Source organism: Moschus berezovskii, chromosome 1 (genome assembly GCF_049115385.1).
Source record: "Moschus berezovskii isolate FMDL1 chromosome 1, NW_MosBer_1.0, whole genome shotgun sequence".
NCBI classification, from domain to species: Eukaryota; Metazoa; Chordata; class Mammalia; order Artiodactyla; family Moschidae; genus Moschus; species Moschus berezovskii.
Window position 1 is genome coordinate 95,552,784 of NC_142460.1, and position 19,620 is coordinate 95,572,403.

Consider the following 19,620-nt stretch of genomic DNA (forward strand, 5'->3'; position numbering starts at 1 on the left):
GAAGGCCTGGAATTCAGGAACCAGTACAATATACCTGAAAGTACACTGGCTGCTCTGCCTCCCAACACATTTCTTCTCATTGCTCTAACAAGGCAGAATCTGAGTTCTCTATAGTTTTCTAGGCTCTTTCTCTCAAACATTACTGCAAACTTTCTGTTTAAACTTTGTAATGTGCTCCTAGCAATTGTTCCTCTGAAAGGAATTATCCTGGTCTCATACAACTGAAGACTGGTATTTTTCCATTTCCCATATACTATTATAGTGAATGAACGGAAAGCAACTGTTAAAGGAAGTCAGGAATCTGAAGGATGCCTAAGTCTGTCAGGTAATAAAATACATACATTTGAGAGCTTATTTTATAAACCCAACGTACCTTTGAAACTATCAGCCTGTTGTTCAACTGACTCTCGTACCATTTTCCAAAAGCAGTCTGATACAGCAAGGCTTAGATTTCTTGTAGTCACCTGGTGTGCCTTTAGCATGCTTGTCCTACAAAACAATAACCAGAGTTAAGTACATTAAAGTGGCAGAAAGGACAATACTATCACCAAGTTTGAGAATGTGCTTGTTATAACCTAACGAGAACCACCACTTAATTGCTTTATACTAGGGCTGTCCAATGAACTTTCCACGATAAATAAAGTAATCTATATCTGTGCTGTCCAATACAGCAGCTACAAGTCACATGGGTTACTGATGCCTTGAAATGTGTTGCTAGTGTGACTGAGAAACTCCAGTGTTCCTTTAATGTTAACTAATCTGAATTCAAACAAGCACACAGGGTTAGTGACTACTGTATCGAATAGCTTAGTTCTTGTTATTGCTTAGTCACTAAGTAGTGTCCAACTCTTTGAGACTTCATGTACTGGAGCCCACCAGGCTCCTCTGTCCATTGAATTCTGCAGGCAAGAATATTACTGCCATTTCCCTCTCCAGGGAATCTTCCTGACCCAGGGATTGAACCCACGTCTCCTGCTTGGCATGCAGAATTCCTTACCACTGAGCCACCAGGCAAGCCCTAGCATAGTTCTACCCTCATCCCAAAAGATAATTCTCAAGACTATGGGTGAAAGGACTGCCTTGACTTACTATACCAGCACAGAGGCAAACACACTATTCCAGCTCAAGACTCTCTACATGTTACAATGTTTTAAAATTCAGTTGCTCTTTAGCATTTCCTTTTTGCTTTTCTGTTAGTATCTTATTTTCTGTTAACATCTGTCAGTATCTATTTAAGGACACCCCTTTGACACCACCACCTCTCACTCCCAACTTTCCCCAATACTCTAAGAGAATCGTACTCTGGACATGTATTTAAAAATACATTTTTAAAAATCACCTTGTAAGTAAAACAACTTAAGAGGTACTGGTGTTGTCTCCAGTGCCCATATAACAAGGGGCAGTTGATTATGACACAATGTTTTGTACTATGTGATAAACTGCTCCCAACTTTGTCTGAGGATTTGCTTACTAGATACAGATCACTATTTGAGAATTCATCTCTGGAAAGTCAACATTAAACTGATAGCTATAAGAGAAACTTTTAAATTGAAAACAGCTGAAGTTACTCCCTCACTATTAATTCTTTAAATATTTCAACAAGATACTTACTTTAGGAGTTTTGAATTCTGAAAAAATTCTTCTTCATAGTCTCTTATAGCTTCAATGCTTTCAGAGCTGTTTCCTAGGGAAAGATGGTGGTAAAGTTCTCACTAAGTTCATTTTTATTATTTGAAAAAAACAAAAAACTGTAATGATCCATTTTTGCATACCTTTTCCTGTTACAACAGCAAAATAACCTAGAGCTTTCATTGGGAAGAGTTTTCCTTCAATTATCTGCTGAATCTATTTTTAAAAGTAGGAAAAAATAAACATGACATGTGAGTTTACATAATTTTAAAGCATAATATGTTATTTAGAAAGCAAATTTAACAATGCTGTATATGTATATGTTTATGTAAATGTATGTCTGTACAAGTGCTAAAATATATTTCAAACGCTATTCGAGGAAAAAATAAAACACATTTAATTTTGTTACATTAAAAATGTATTATTAAAACATAAGTACCAAAATTAGAACTTGGAATGATGTACAGTGGCTTAGAGTCAGGACGTAGTTTGAATTTCTGCTTTGTCACTTACTAGGTATGTGGCCTTAAGTAAGTTAACTTTTCAAAATGGTAGTTGAAAAGAGTATATGATATTTAACACAGTGCCAGGCATGCAGATGCAATCAGTAAACGGTAGCTACTATTATTATTTCCCCAATGTCTAAATTCTAACAAAGTTGGATGGCCTTTTTTAATTAACTGTGAAAAAAAAAATTTTGATCCATTAGTCCTTAACTCTTTTGGGTCAAATCTCCTTTTCTAAATGTAACAAAAACTCTGTCCCCAGAAAAATATACATTTGCACAGATCAGTCACACACAATATAAAAGAATTCCTACTTCCAGAAACTCATTCAAATAAATATTGAGGTAAGAATCCCTCCTCGAAGATAAGTAACATTCTTAAGCTAAAGCTAAATGTAAAAAGAAAAGACTGATATAAGCTTCAATTGTATTCAAAGGAAATACAAGCTCATTACCTTAAAGAAAAGAAGAAAATGAAAGAAAAGATGGGAAATGGGAAGAAAGCAAAGAAATCTGCTTCTACCTCACTTTCCCCCTTCTCCATATCAGGACCAGTACTGCCATGGCAGGCCTTCTTGAAAATAGGGCAAAGCTAAGGTCATGGAGACTGCAGAAAAGAGTTAACACAGCAGACTTGAGATTGCTGTCCTCAGAAAGGCCTGCTTGTCCTTGGCTGGCATCTGTGAACTTAACTGGTAAACAATCCCCTACATTGATACAGAACTTTCCCTAAATAACAATGGCTTATTGTGCAATCAATGTGGTTTATGAACATCTGCTTTCCTTTGGGCGTCTGGAATTTTGGTACTTGTGGGTGCCTATGTGACCAGCCTCCAATAAAAACCCTAGGTGCTGAGTCTCTAGTTAGTACCTCGCTGCTGGAGGCTTAAGCATTTCCTGTGTGACTCTACTGCGAAAGGACTCTTGGAAACTTGAGCCTGGTTTCCTTCAGACATCATCTCTTGCATCTTCTTCTTAGGTATGACTATGTACTGAGTCCTATGAGTCCTTCCAGACAATCAATGAACCTAGGGGTGGTCTCTCTTGGGAATCCTTACCACAGAGGCATAGTCCCACAAATTTTCAGATTTGTGAGAAAAAGAGAAGTTCTAAACAGAAGCAGAAGGGATGGCTACTTATATTTCAAGCTCTTGTTCTATGGGGGATGAAGTTATAATAACTATGGATGACAGCCACAATTACGTAACACCCTCATGCTAAGTTCAACCACTTGACAACAAACATTTAACTCAATAAATCTTCATAACCTATGAGATGTGCTTGTGCTTAGTTAGTTGCTCAGGTGTGTCAGACTCTCTATGACTCCACGGACTGCAGCCTGCTAAGCTCCTCTGTTCATGGGATTCTCTAGGAAAGAACATTAGAGTGGGTTGCCATTCCCTTCTCCAGGGGATCATCCCAACCCAGGGATGGAACTCAGGTCTCCTGTGCTGCAGAATTTTAGTACCATTAATATTTTCATTTCCAACAGGTGACAAAGCCTAAAGCACTGAAAAAGTGAAATAACTTACCTAATGTTACATAGCAACAGCACAGCAGATGGGAAACTAACACAATCTGGCTTAGTTTGTGCACTTTTACCCACTTTTACATTATGCCTTCACAATTAAGAAGAAAGCATGCCCTTGTAAAACTTGCACACAATGGTACCTTGAAACAAAATTCTTTCCTTGTTAAGGGAGGAGGAAAAAATGGACACGGAACACCACGTATAGATGTCACGTGTGCGTGTTTGCGTGTATGCTCAGGGGCTAAGTCGTCTGACTCTTTGCGACCTCATGGACTGTAGCCCACCAGGCTCCTCTGTCTGTGAAATATTTCAGGCAAGAATGCTTCTGCAGGGGATCTTCACAACCTAGGAATTGAACCCATGTCTCCTGCATTGGCAGGTGGATTCTTTACCACTAAGCCTGGGAAGCTCATATAGAAGTCACAAGAATATCAGAAATGAAAATGACCCTAGAGATAAACTAGCCTAACAGACTGGATTATGCACTGCCTGGATGCAGAACAAATTAACAAGATTTGCCCAAGGACATGTAGCCAGCTGTTGGTAGAGCATGGATAAGAATGCTGAACCTAGACACTCCATCCAATGCCTTCTTTATTATGAAAATCTGCCACACGCTCTTTAATCAGTTAAGAAAGGTAATATTTATCTGAATAAAAAATAAAAAAATTTAAAACAAAGAGTAACATAAGTAACTGTCACTAGTTTTACGCTAATTTACGAATGTTCAGTTCAGTTCAATTCAGTTCAGTCGCTCAGTCGTGTCCGACTCTTTGCGACCCCATGAATCACAGCACGCCAGGCCTCCCTGTCCATCACCAACTCCCGGAGTTCACTCAAACTCATGTCCATCGAGTTGGTGATGCCATCCAGCCATCTCATTCTCTGTCGTCCCCTTCTCCTCCCGCCCCCAATCCTTCCCAGCATCAGAATCTTTTCCACTGAGTCAACTCGTCGCATGAGGTGGCCAAAGTATTGGAGTTTCATTAACTAATGTTAAAAAATACTACAATGAGGTTAATGACTATGTCAGCCTACAAAATTTAGAGTAAGCAACATTAGTTTTAAGAATTTGAATCAGACTAATTATAACTGTAGAATTACACTTAAACCTCAATTCGGCACTTACATAATTTACTGTAACTTTATAATACTTTGTTTTTTTAATGAAAACCAAGAAAAATCCCATTACTACTTGTATTTCACAAGGAAATCTTTCTCCCCCCAATCAGTTTCTGGCATAACTAAAGCTTGCATAAAGAATTTGCCCTCACCCTGCTTGGACTAGTCACATTTTTCTCTGCCAGGTCTACTTTGGTCAAAACAAATATTGTCCTTCTTCCATGAGGATCCATTTGACTGACCAAGTCTGTAACAATGCTGCGTTCAGCATCCACAGATCCATCTGAAAATAAATTGAAAAATGACACTGTAATGGTTATAAAGTGGGTTTTAAAAACTTCAAGAAGCTACATCTTGTGTCTACACTATAGTAAAATCAGCTTTCTTAATATTTTATCTTAGTTGTGAAATGAAATTCTAGCCAATAAGAATTTATATGATGCCTATACAATGAAATTCATCAAAATATCACCAACTTCAATTCTACTTACTAATAAAATGAACAAGAAGAGAAAATAAAACATTTATTTTATATGTTTATGTAAAGTGAAGTCGCTCAGTCACGTCCGACTCTGTGTGACCCCATGGACTGTAGCCTACCAGGCTCCTCTGTCCATGGGATTTTCCAGGCAAGAGAACTGGAGTGGGCTGCCATTTCCTTCTCCAGGGGATCTTCCCGACCCAGGGATCGAACCCGGGTCTTCCGTGTTGCAGGCAGACACTTTACCATCTGAGCCACCAGGGAAGCCCATGTTTATGTAACACATACGTAAAACAAACCTTCATTGCTAAATAAGGAAGAATACTAGTGCAATTAAAATCTTTCAATAAGATTTACCTTGAATACATAGTATGATGGCATTAGGGTTCTGCATGTAAGCTTTGCTGATACTGAAAATAGTTTCCTTTGTGTCAGGAGCCATGCCTGATGTCACAGTCTTGAAGAAAAAGGTTTTAAAGGTCATTATAAATGTCTGCCACAACAGAGTAAGACAAGATACATGTTCTGTACCCACTTACATTAATCACACCGGGCAGGTCAACAAGCACCATCCTCTGTAGTCCAGGACCTTTTACATTTAAGGATATGGTCTGTTCAGGGAAAAAAAATCCAAAAGCCAAAAAACTAACTTTGAGAGGCAGCTTGTTAGGAATTTTTTTTGTTGACACATACCCTGAAAATTCTTTATCTCACTCATTTAGATATGTGGTTCATAAAAAAAGTTATGCTTTTTCTGATCATGGGAGTAATTGTTTCATAAAACTTTTCCACAAAATGATACATTCTTTGGAATATTAAAAAAGACTATGTATCCTTGAACTGCTTCAATCTAAATATCAATGCTAATATCACGATTTCAAATCATAAAATACTGGATTTCCATAAAGCATGGTTGAAATGAAATGCAGCACTTACCTCAGGGCTAACAGTACAGCCTTCTTTCACGTTTTTCCGCATTCGGAGTTCTATTTCATGTCTTAATGCTGCAAGCTATCAATGGAAAAACAACAAAATCCTAAGAAAATTGTCAGTTAAATATTTCATTTAGTTGTCTTTTATAAGTTCACACAGATTATAAAAAATTACACATATAAATCTCATATGAAACCTACTTACATCTTCCTCTTTAGTAAGATCAAACTCCCGAGAACTATCTTTAAATAAGGCCACGTGATGAGGGCCTTCACTGAGAGTCACCTGAAATTAACAGAAAACTGAGACTGTATTTACAATTTCTATTAATTCCCACAGTACTTACACGGTTCCATTTTCCCAGTCAATGTTATACAGAGTACCAAGCACAAAACCATTAATCTCAAAATTTGAAAAACTAAAAGGAAGTTTTGCATTTCACATCAACGGTAAATTTAGGTAACAATTCATTTCTTTAACATCTACTTATTGAGAGTTAAATGTGTCAGAGGTTGTAGGTCTTCTCCCTTTCCACTCACTCCCTAGGCGATCTTATCCATTAGGGAGTTAACTACCACTTTTAGATGTTTGATTATGACTCCTCCATTTCTATTTCTAGTCCAGACCGCCCTCCAAACTTGCATATCCAGCTGCTGCTTTAACATCCCACAGGCAAGCCCCAAACTCCTGATCTTTATTCTTGTCTGAGGGGTGACTTCTACTAACTTCTACACTAGGAATAATTCCAAATGCTACATATCAATTATTTCTTTTGTCAAAATTCATTTCAACACAATGGACAAACTTCGTTAAAGTGATTACTTCCCTGAAGAACTTCTTTTGGCCCTTTTCTTTTAACCGAAGTAGTTAACAAACAATATTATGTTAGTTTTGGTGTACAAAATAGTGATTCAACATTTAAATACATTAGAAAATGATCACCACAATAAGTCTATTAACCCAGAGGACCTATTTCCTTACCTTAACTGGAGAACGTGTCATCATCTCCCCAGATCCTCTAGGAAATATTCGTGCTTGAGCAATCATTTCCAACACACTAGTTTTTCCAGCACTTTGATCTCCAACCACAACAACCTTACCACAAAATAAATACCACGTATTCATATTTTTTGATACGAACTTAAATTTAATACATTTGGAATGCTGCTGAGAATTAGTCTTTAAAAACTGTCCAGTTAAATGATTTTAAAATATCCAGAAAAAAAATGATAGTTTATACATGGATGTGTACTGAAAATAAATAGTAAAGCATTAACTGGATCCATTATTTATAGCCAAATTTTTATTACTAATGCTAATTTAAACTACTAGTTTTAAAATCAGATTAACATTAATATTGCATAAATCTCTTCCATAGCTAGTTCACTCTTTACAAAGACACTGTCAATTCTGTGAGGTTATATTTCTCCTATGTACCTAATTTTATCTACCATTCTGGAATTTTAATATCATGGACATCATGCATATATAATGCCAAATATCTGAAAGCCTTCCTTCATTATGCATAAATATAAGTAAACTAATGGACCAAAATAGTCAAACAACATTCAATGCTTGAGACATCACCTAGAACACATGAATATTATAAAGAAAATTTTGTCTTTGTCTATGTATACACACACACGTAACTTTTTAAAAAATGAACGTGCTTTTTTGCTAATGGGCAATTTCACTGTGTACTAATTTTTCACTTACCCGTGGCAGATGATCTTGTGTATTATAACTGGCATCATAATCAGACAGAACGTCAAGAACTTCAGAATACATATCAATCAAAGACTTCTATAAAATTCAAAAAATCAATATTATAAAATACAGAAAACATTTTTAAAAACCCACAGATGTGTCAGGATAAAAAAGCTGACAAATTCAAAGAGTTCCCATAATTGTATTCTGAGTAAATGTAAAACAGTACAGAATAAAATTCCATACCTTCTTATCCTATTTATTTCAAGAGACACTGATTTAACACAGTATGTTAATTCAGGATTTCCTAATCTTCCAATTAAACAATAAAAGAGGGAGATTATTGTTTAATATTGAAGAGCTAGGGACTTCCCTGGTGGTCCAGTGGCTAAGATTCCCAGCTCCCAATGCTAGGTGCCCTGGTTTGATCCCAGAGCCGGGAACTAAGTCCCACATGCCCACAACTAAGAATTTGCACACCACAACTAAATATCGTTCATGCTGCAACTTAAAAGCAACTAAGGATACCACATGCTAAAACTAAAGACCCGAGGCAGACAAATAAATAAACATTAAAAAAAAATACTGAAGAGTTAATATTAAGTGCCCAACAAAGAAAGACCATTAACACTAAAAAGGTCCAATAAGCCAGGTACCAACTGAAAGGAATGTTTGGTGTATGTGTCAGAGAGGGACAGAGAGACTGAAGAAAGGGTAAAGTAGAGAAAGAATCACCAAAATTACTGTTAAATTAGTAAGAACGAGTAGTGAATCCTGATAAGTGGGCAGACTAAAACGTGAGAGCACCAGGAGCAGACACCCTGTACTGTTCTCTCAGTAAAACCAGGGTTAAACATGTTTTCTGGAAAATAACAAACTTCAAGGATTTGAGGAATGACTGCACATACAAACAGGCCTGGGAAAAAGGCTACTACCAAGCATTTAATAATTAAAGAAGGAAAGTGAAGTTGCTCAGTCGTGTCTGACTCTCTGCAATCCCATGGACTGTAGCCTACCAGGCTCCTCTGTCCATGGGATTTTCCAGGCAAGAGTACTGGAATGGGTTGCCATTTCCTTCTCCAGGGGATCTTTCCAACCCCGGGATCAAACCCAGGTCTCCTGCACTACGGGCAGACACTTTACCATCTAAGCCACCAGGGAAGCCCCTGGTGGCTTATTAGATGGCCCCTTTAATAACTAAAGGTAAGTTTTAATACCAAAGTAGGAATAAAATGAGGGCCTGAAGTTCCTTTCATCACTTAACACCTAAAAGTAATTAAAAGGAAAGCAACTATTACCCCTTCAACCTAAAGATAAATAACAAACTTTTCAAATCTTCATTACTATTTCACTTAATGAAAGAAAATACAATTTCTCAGGTAAATTCTCAATATTTATTAACACTTGGATGTGACTTTTCCAACTGCCACATATTGGCTTATAAATAAAGTCACGCCAGTATTATGCAGTTGCAGTTTGGAGTCAGAACTACTAATACATGTTGGTTAAACCAGAACTGTATATCCTTGGATCTTGGCCACAAAATGCATGTGTCATGATTTATTGACGTTTTGATACATATACATTCTGTTTACTTATATGACATTTAAGTTAAAAAAATAATTACTTCAATTTAAAGTAGCACATACAGGTTGATTTAGTGGGGAATAATGATATTTAATTTACTGATAATGGTAATTATCAATGTGCTGATAACAATACCAGCATGTTTTTTCAAAAATTCTTTAAAATGCCTAAGGAACCTTCCAGAAGAAAATGTTAACTATTGTAAAACTGAAGAAAACGGCCTCTTCATTCAGTGGGACTACAGGTAAGGCAATAAAGATAGGACATATGTAATTTTCTATTAACTTACTGATTTTACAGCTGCAGAAATGAAGTAAGCCTAGAAATAAAAGTGTTAGTCACTCAGTCGTGTCCAGCTCTTTGCAACCCCACGGACTATAGCCTGTCAGGCTCTTCTCTCCATGGAGTTCTCCAGGCAAGAATATTGGAGTGGGTTGCCATTCCCCTCTCCAGGGGATCTTCCCCACCCAGGGATTGAACCCGGGTCTCCTGCATTGCAGGCAGATTCTTTACCACCTGAGCCACTGGGGAAGTTTCAAATACTTCAGAAAAAAATAGATTCATTCAATGATTCACAAGTATGAAGAATTTATGGATCTAGTAAAAAAAAAAAAAATAAATAGAGACTATAATTTACAAAGTCTTAACAAAAGAGGAGACCTCCCTTTCCCCCAAGGACATAAGATTAGAAAGAAAAGGATAGAACCCTTTGCAGTTCCTTAAAAACTGGTATTGATAAACATACAATGTGAAGTGGCAGAGTTTTGAGAGCTAACAAGACACACTTAAATTACCTTAAGCTTTCTATGATGGATGCCTTTGTCATCTTTCTGTAATACTAATTTTCTCAATTCTTTGTTCTCCTTTTCTAGCCGTTCCAAGATTCTCTGGTACTTTAACTGCAACACAGTAACACAGTCACTTTATAAGAAACCAGTCAGTTAAAAAATAACATCAAGTATAAATTAAAATCTTCCTTGATCCTGAGCATTTAAAATGAATTATTTCATTTAAAAGTCAACTATGAAAATGTTGAACAAAATAATGATGAATATTACCTCAAACAATGAAACAATGAACTTCATAGTTTTCTGTTATAACTGGCATCTTATTGGACATTCTTTGCTGTTTATGTTGCAGAAATTAATAAAAATATTAAAAATAAAAGGAGTTGAAAAGGCAAGCTCTTAAGTATACTCTATGAAGCACTATTTCCTGAATCAAAATTTTAAATCTCAGTTAAGGCACATTTGACAAAAATTCAAATTTTCCTTATGTCCCTATATTATCTTATTAAAATGGTATAAAATAAAAATAGCTAATGGTACCTGACCATGCGTTACATGACAGGCCCTCCACTCAGTGTTTTACCTGTATTAAATCCTTTAAGGCTTCATTTGAGGCAAAGGTTATACGGGTTAGGAATCAGAGGTTAGAGATGCTTAGGAGCCTAACCAAGGTCACAGTTTTGAATATAGGTTTGAGTTGAGGGCCCAAGCTCTTTTAAGTTTTTGTAAGTTTCTATGGCCAGAGATTACACATTAATTTTTAAAATATTGACATAAGAACAATTTAAAAGACTAATATGTTTATACAAGTATTTTTGTCAAATTAGATGCTTGGCTACACACTGTTCTCCAATAAATGTGATCCTTTTCTAACTGGTCTTCTCTGTTTATACTCGATTATTTCTTCTATAAACATTAACCATGTTCAGAAAATTAAGAATTACTGTTTCTTACAACCAACTGGATTTTTGAAAAATTTTACTTTTAATTGGAGGACAATTACTTTACAATATTGTGTTGGTTCAACATGACTCAGTCATTGGTATCCCCTCCCTCCAGAACCTCCCTCCCCATCCCACCAACTGGATGTTTTTGTCCAACTTTACAGTAACATGTCTTTTGTTAATGGAAAGAAAGAAATGGAAAATTTTTTTGGAAAATATGTTAGGCTGTTACAATCTTCCAAGCACAAAGTAAATAATAAGAGATCATGGCTTTATTCTCAGAGAATGTCCAACTTAAGATAAATTTAAGAAATTATATAGTATGAGACAGGTAGAACTATAGGCTAGTTTATATTATAAATCTATTTTTACAGAACTTATTCATTTATATTCAGTAACAGTATACACAACAAACTTCTGGTAGTTATCTAAGAATTAGACCTATGCTGTCTAATACAGATGGTAGCCACTGGTCACATATGGATACTGAGCACCTGAAATATGGCTAGTCTGCACTAAGGTGTGTGTTAAGAATAAAATACACATCAGATTTCTATAATTCAGTAAAAATACATAAATACCACATTAATATTTTTATACTAACTAGATCTGTAACTATTTTAGATCTACTTTGTTAAATATATTATTAACATTAAAATTCTACCTATTTCTTTTTATCCTTATTTTAACGCAAAAATTTAAAAGTACACATGGCTTGCATTTTATTTCAACTGGACACTATTAATATCGGTGATGCCATTATTATATCGTGAATTCTCCATAAAGTACTTTCATCAATGCCTAGCAGCTTCCAACAAATGGAAGGACTGATATCAATAGGTATATATAATGGTGGAAGGATTTCTACTGGTTCACTTGGTAAATACGGAATCAATTATGGGGTCTACATTTTCTGGGGCTGGAAACACTCTTTAGTATATGTCAGTCTGCAGGCTTCATGCAGAGATGTGCTACTGGGCCATCCTGCAAAGTTCCAGGCCAGTAATTCTCAAACTTAAGAACTCATCAACATCACTTGAGGGTTTTTAAGAACAAAGACGACTTCTCAGTTCCATATCCAGAGTTTCTGATTCAGTGCATTTGGGATGGGACCAATAATCTGCATTTCCAATAAGTTCCCAAAGAGTATTACTGATGCTAATGCTCCAGAGATCACATTCTGAGCCCAGTGATTCTTAATCTCTGAGTGCATACTATAATCACCCAGCTGTGAAGCCATAATAATGTTAGGGCTGCTCAGAGCACACTTTTCTAACATATAGTTGAGTATAAGAATCAATACATAGATATTAAGAAAACCTGAGACTCAACATACACTGGTTCCTAATTTCATTTAAATTGCTTTGTTGTACTTTTCCCTAAAAAGAGACCTGATGAGTCTTTTTAATTTAAACTTAATTACCACTTATCAATGTATCTATAGAGAATAATTAATGATAGAGTGGATAATGTGGCAATTTTTCACGACAATGTTCTCTACTTGATTACACTGCACAGAACAAGTCTTTAAAATAATAATTGTATCATCAACTATAAGAGAATAACTCTTTAAAGTAGTGTCAGAAATATTAATACCTTTGGAAAGATTATTATCTGATTGGCTTTGGGCTTTAGAGAACTGTAATAGATTCCACTCCAATTTCTTTTAACTGTTACTCTAATTAGGCAATCAATGTAAAAATGCAAGCACAGGTTTATACAAGGACAAGTCACTTTCCCCAGTCTTTTCTGCCAGTCTTCCTCTAAAATTAAAAGCATAAGATTCACTCAAAAATAGGTTTTACACATAAATGAGTTAATTAAACTTATCAAGCTCCTTCATTATTCTTTATTTCTCAATTAGCTTTTGCATTTGTGGGGGCATTTATTGATAATAATAAGGTTCTATCATTAAATCACTACAAACTTTGCTCGGTTAAAAAGATAAATTTCCACATCAGCAAATTTAGAGTACAAGACAAACTCTTTGGTTCTTTTTACCTGACTATGAGACTATGAATTACATTAGTATTACCTGAGTATGTAGAAGCTCTTCTTGAAGTTGGTCAATTTTCTCTTTGTCTGACACCTAAATATTTAAAATAAATTTTTTATTTGAATAGAATTATGTTTATATAGAATACACAGTAAGTTAACTTTTTAAAGAAACCATTTTTAAGAGTAGAAACTATACACTTTATATAGATATTTAATCAATGGAAATTTTATATCAAATGCTTATTTAAGAAAGTAGTCTTATTCATCAACAAAAACAGCTCATGAAAGTTTATATAAATGAAAACCTTAAAAAGAAATCATCTTCCTATTGCCGTTCTAGTAATTTCTTATGACTGGCTTGTTAGAAAAATAAGAGATCAACACATACATTTACTATGTTCAGGACAGGTTGTTTTGTACTCAAGCACAGGGACTTGGATGCTTGAGAAATAAGGCACTGAAATCCTTATAGTAATGCTTTCGGAAGTCAGACACATTATAATGTACAGACACTGAAAAAATTCATTGGTCACAGTGTATCTTTTAAGCAAACACTTATCCATTTCCATTCCATAAGTAGGAAAGTGTTTAATATATGCAAAGAACAATTGCATTTTCGGAGCTTTAAGTGGAGCCAGATGCTTGTTTTTAAATTTAGTTCCACTGCAAGATCTTCTAACCCATAATAAAGCGAATGCATCAGAGGCAGTGAAGTTGAGTAAAGCAAACAAAACTGATTTGAAAATAAAACAAAAGTAGGATAAAATCCACAGGTATTGGGGAAACTACTCCTAATTATTACTAATGCTAATAGTTCTAAGATAAGATATTCAAAATAAAGAACTTGATTCTACGACAGGCTTTAAAGTAATCACAATTCTAAATATAAAACACAATAATCAGTTGCAATTAAAATGATGTCATTTATGACAAATCCATATAACTGCTTTGACTCCTTAGTGAGATGCCGAAGTTGCCATTCTCAATCTTAAAATAATTATCTAACTTCTGTACTCAAAATTTTTAAACATGATTTTATTCCACAGGAGACAAAAATCAAGTTAAAACTCAGGTAAATCTTTATTCATCCTGATTTCACTGGCTACTTAAGCAGCCAAGACCTCATGGTAGCAAATACATATGAAAATATTCTAAATGATTTGCTTATTGAAGTGGACATTAATAACTCTTATCCATGCAATAAAATGTTATTTTGAGATTTTAATTCCTATTTCCAAATGCTTTCTCAAAATTCCCCCCAAACTTCTTTTAAATAAAAATGACAATAGTTGCTAGAAATGATAGTTATATAATCCATAATTGCTTTTTCCTAAAAAGCCTACGTCTAAAAATTTCAAATTTTATTTTGCAAATCAGAAAAATGCAACATAAAACAAACTTTGCATTACTGCTTCTTACTCCAGTACAGCAAGCAGTAATTAGTGGATAGAAGCATTTTTCATTTGACCATGTGTTTGTGTAAAATGGACAAGAATTATTAATCATCTCCTAAAATGTGAGAAAACAAGCATGTTGAGGAGCCCACAACCCAAAGAACAAAATCCTGAAGGCCAATGAAGAAATAAATTCCATATTTTGATCATATGGCATTACATCACACTGTAATAATGTGATCACAAAAATTTTTATGCAGATTATAATCCCAATTCATCTGGAAAGTTACTCTGATTTACTGTTTCATTAAATATTCATCCAACTGAAGTTAAAGTAGTATGAAATGTATAAACAGCATTAGTATAGGATGTGAATATTTAATGATATCATGCAATATAAGTTACAGTAGAAAATCCAACATATCTCTACAACTGGGGCAATAATTAAGAAAGCAATATAATTACACAAAACAGAATGTTTATACAAGCCAAGGACTATAAAGGACTAACCTTGACAATTTGGTAAAATAAAAAAGATATATAAAGAGTTAAAATGATATAAGGTTATTAGAATATTACAAACACAATTTTTATGCCAATATTAGTATTTAGTAACAACGACTCAGGATTTTTATAAATTTGTATTTTTAGGAGTATTTAAATTTATCATGTGCCCTTCTGGCATGACTGTTAGGAATAACTCATGCATAGTTTCACCAATACACTTCCTATCTGCTTAACGTTAAATTAAAAGGTTAATACTATATTATATAAAAGACAGGTTGATGATGAGTCAAGAATTAGATCTAGGATTTTACAGGAAACAAGATTAAAACCTTTAGGTTCACAAAATAAGCCTTAAAGATTAGTGATAAGATACTTTGACATATTTTAAGAGAATAATACATGCTATTGTTAGTCTATCACTTATTTGAGGTCTTAACTAGCAACCTGGGATATATTTTATTTTGATGCACTTTACTAGTAAAATTCAGCTACTTACATTAAGTCCTTGTCATGTTGTTTAATATATTTAGATTTCATTATGAAATTAGTTCAAAACTCACCCTGACAGAAATGGGTATCAATAGTCTTGAAACCAGAGCTTTCCTACAATTCCAGGGCTGTAAAACTGATGGAGAAAGAGCGGAACCCTCTGCAGAAACAAGCTAAAGCTGAAAGAGAAAAACCTTTACTAGCTCCTAACAAAAGCAAGCCTGATTTTTAAATTTTAAGTATTTCTTCCTACTAAGCAACTGTAGCCATTCTGAAATACGGAAATATATAAGACTCACAAAAATTTTTATGTATGCGTATGTACATATTCACAGAAGGCAAATCTACCAATGGCAGTTTTAATCTACTATCTCTGTATGAGCTCCTCTGCTTGGATGATACAGGGAAAATCTACTAGCTGCTATCAATAACACATAAATAGGGACTTCCCTGGAGGTCCAGTGGTTAAGATCCTTGGAGAGGGTGAGGGTCTGATCCCTGATCAGCGAGCTAAGATCTCACATGCTGCACAGTATTACAAAAAAAAAAAAAAAGAAAGCATTAAAAAAAAAAATGAAGGCCTACTAATATTTTCAAAATGTAGTAGGAAAGAATCATCAAAAAATGACAAAAAGTAGCTGTGGTTTTGTACCTCAAGTAAACCTCAAATGCCTGGAAAGATAAAAGTCTCACCAGATTAGCACTGTGGTCATTATGACAATGTAAGGCTGAAGTCACCAGTGTACGAACTATAAGGGGAATGGAGGGAAGATACAGTAAGGACATCATCTTTAAGGACAGTGGAAGAATGATACTGTTACAGAGGTGCACAAATTGTTTCCCGTCTCATTTACTTTCATACAAGGTAAGTGGGCAGGAACAAGCCCCGTTTTGTGCCCTTCTAAGCACATCTTAATAAACAAAATAGACAGAGGTACAGCCCTGTCAGTAGCTCCTTCACAAATATGGAGAGTGAGGAATAAAAGGGTTATACATGGATAATCCAATAAATATTAGGAAGAGGAAGGATAACTCTAGGTCTGAAAAAAGGCCCCAAATGAACACTAACCCTTGGCAGTGTAGAAAATAAACAGGATTCACTATTGCTTTCATTTAATCTGTCAGATTCAATAGGATATTAATAATCTTAAACTGTATCTTAGAATCTTAAAATAGCAGATCTATGGGGCTCACTGTAAATTATTTTACCATTAAGAAAAAAACAAGATCTACTGGTCTTGAAAACAAGAGCTATATTCGTATTTCTAACTAACACACCAAAACATAACAGTACCTTTCCCTCTTTTTTGTAATGAAGGACAGAAGCTTAGCCTGAGCATCCAACTTGTTAGTATATTTAAGTGTTACTTTGAACAGCAAGAGGAACAGAGAATGGTGCTAAAGCACCATCTACACTAAGTCCTCCTGTGATTTAGCACAAGTAGGAAAATAATTTGTTTTCTATTTCCACCTATATTATTCACTTACTGAAAGCTAAATGACATATAGTAGTTGATTTCACAGCCATGGAATTGAGAAAAGCCAGGAAGCGACACTGAAAAAATAAACTATGATTAGTACTCTTAAGTACTAACCACCACCAAATGCAATAGGGTTAGCCAGCAGGATCATTTCACTAATTATCTGTAATATTGGTTGATTTCAATATCAGAATGTACAGGAAGCTAATTATATGACTGGATCATTTTTCCTAAGATTTGTACCTAACTGTAAAACCTTTCTAATATATGTAACTAGCCAACGTCAAGATCTTACAATAAAATTTTAAAAATCATTTTAAACACTTTATTTGACTCTAGTCTCTTTAGGACATTAACCTGGGGATCTACACTATAGGATCATCTAAAGCCAAAAGCATTATTTTTAAGGATTTCTTGGTGACACCTATAAGCAAATATTTGTACAGTGTTACACTAAGTTTTATTAGAATCTGTCCTTCAGTGACCAGAATTATATCAAATTTCCAATGTTCAATTTTTCAGTGGACAAGGTGAAAATCTGTGCTGACTTTGCTGATAAATGTCAAAAGTCTTTTTACAAGTTTATCAAAGTATTTAAGAGTAACTGTCCAAAAGTCAGGTCAAAATGGTTTTATTTTGAAGGAAACAAGAATTCTCTGCTGAATCATTTTAACTAAAACAAAACCATTTCATTCTTTAATTTAACATGGTCATTCACAGTAACGCTTTTCATTTTAGAAGTGAAAACTTAGAGAATAGACAAGTTGGCCACAGATTTAGTGTGACTCAATAACTGGGCCAAGTAAACCGCAATTCACAGTTATCTAAGTACAAGTTCATGAACCCTCACAGATAATCTAATTTTCAGAAAATAAATTACTTTGTTTAATATTTTGGGTTTGTTTGCATACTCTAAAAAGTTGCATATCTGTATTATCTTTCATATTTTTATCTTGTCAAAACTAATTTCTCATAATTGTAGTCCATGAATGGATTAAGGTGACATGATATTGGCAGAAATGGCTGATTAGTGTAAACAAATCAGTAGCCCCCTTAAACCATCCATCACCTTGCGCTTCTGTTGGGCATAGCTCGTGCTATATTGGCCAGCAGCTCTGCGTGCTTCCTCTTCATGCTCTTGAATTTGCTGTTGTAAGAGAATGAGCTCACCAAGCAGACCCTGCCATGAGTTTACAGCCAGGAGAAGAGGAAAATTGGGGAGGAGAACAATGTTAACCAAAGGGTACAAGAAAGGAACAGATGTAAGTTAGGGAGGAATGGATAGCTTGTAACAAAAATGGAAACTCAGTTATGTACCTTTAGAGCCACTATATAACTGGGCTCTGTACCACATTTCCACTTTTCCCCTCAGTAAAATTATGTCTCAAATATAAAACACCATAGTCTAAAAAGTGAAAAGGAAAATGCAGTGAGTGAGTGTTTGCTGAATAAAATGAGCCAGATACAATACCAACACACAGTAACACCTAGACTGACTGGAGTGCACTCAGCTAACTAAATGAGTGACAGGGACACTGTCACTTTCACCCTTACGTTTGAGCCCCCAATATGAGCCAGTGTATGTTCCGGACTTGATACATAGGGGGCAAAAAATAAACCCAAAACGGACTGTTCAAGTGTTGATATACGGGCCTGAATCTAATTCTCAACCATTAAGTCTCTTAAGACTAAATGGAGAATACATAATAGCTTAATTACTTATTAAATCATTATTTTTAAGTAAATATTTTTCCTTGACATCTAATGTCTTCAACTAAAGATCCCTTAAGGCACTTCCCTGGTGGTCTAGTTAAGACTCTGCCTGCTTCTATTGCAGGGAGCGTGGGTTCAATCCCTGGTCCAGGAACTAAGATGCTGCATGCCATGTGGCATGGCCAAAAAGTAAATAAATCAATAAATATCCCTGAAAACTTAGTTTTGAGCATCAAGTTAATCAAGGTTTTACATTAATTCATAATTTTACATGCCTACACACATAATCTTATTTGATTAAAATTTAAGAGTTTAATTAAAAAATGTTTGAGGTACTGTTTTAGTTTTATACAACAACAAATAAGAAGTGTGACTGAATTTTCACTTTTTATGAGCTGTTCTGACATTAAGTAAAAACAGCTTCTGAAAATATAACCAAGGGTACATTAACTACTAAAGCACAAGTTCCATTAAAGAACATAATTAAAACATGAAGATAATACAGTTGTTACCAAAACAAGAAAGGAAAAAAACTCAGTTTGGACCTATGTACAAAGTAATCACCATTTCTATGTTTAAAATTTCATTCCATTTATAATAATGAAATGCTCATCTAACGCAGTGCATTCATATGTGGAATGAAACTAAAATATATGTCATTTTCTATACAGTGTTTTTAATTGCTGGTCTATTAGATAATCAACCTCAAGAAAGGTAGGAGAAGTAACAATTGGGAACTGACAATGCTATGAACCTTATATTTTCTCAATTAGAAACCCTAAAAAGGTAAAGTTGCAATGAAGTCACCCTT

The 19,620-nt window shown here is 34.8% G+C and overlaps 1 protein-coding gene across 4 annotated transcripts in view; it reads right to left on the reverse strand.

The window, feature by feature from the left end:
* OPA1 (OPA1 mitochondrial dynamin like GTPase) overlaps positions 1 to 19,620 on the reverse strand; it is an 86,679-nt gene that overhangs the window by 49,883 nt on the left and 17,176 nt on the right. For 2 of the 4 annotated variants that reach the window (XM_055407687.2, XM_055407679.2), the window contains 13 exons: positions 18,166 to 18,276; positions 13,263 to 13,316; positions 10,290 to 10,394; positions 7,918 to 8,004; positions 7,183 to 7,296; positions 6,406 to 6,486; positions 6,205 to 6,279; positions 5,808 to 5,879; positions 5,626 to 5,725; positions 4,940 to 5,070; positions 1,773 to 1,845; positions 1,612 to 1,684; positions 374 to 489 (listed from right to left, as the gene is read on the reverse strand). In XM_055407687.2, the coding sequence (XP_055263662.1) occupies positions 374 to 489; positions 1,612 to 1,684; positions 1,773 to 1,845; positions 4,940 to 5,070; positions 5,626 to 5,725; positions 5,808 to 5,879; positions 6,205 to 6,279; positions 6,406 to 6,486; positions 7,183 to 7,296; positions 7,918 to 8,004; positions 10,290 to 10,394; positions 13,263 to 13,316; positions 18,166 to 18,276 (1,192 nt within the window). The remainder of the gene's footprint in view (positions 1 to 373; positions 490 to 1,611; positions 1,685 to 1,772; positions 1,846 to 4,939; positions 5,071 to 5,625; positions 5,726 to 5,807; positions 5,880 to 6,204; positions 6,280 to 6,405; positions 6,487 to 7,182; positions 7,297 to 7,917; positions 8,005 to 10,289; positions 10,395 to 13,262; positions 13,317 to 18,165; positions 18,277 to 19,620) is intronic. The other 2 variants (XM_055407696.2, XM_055407703.2) reach the window with 1 other exon arrangement.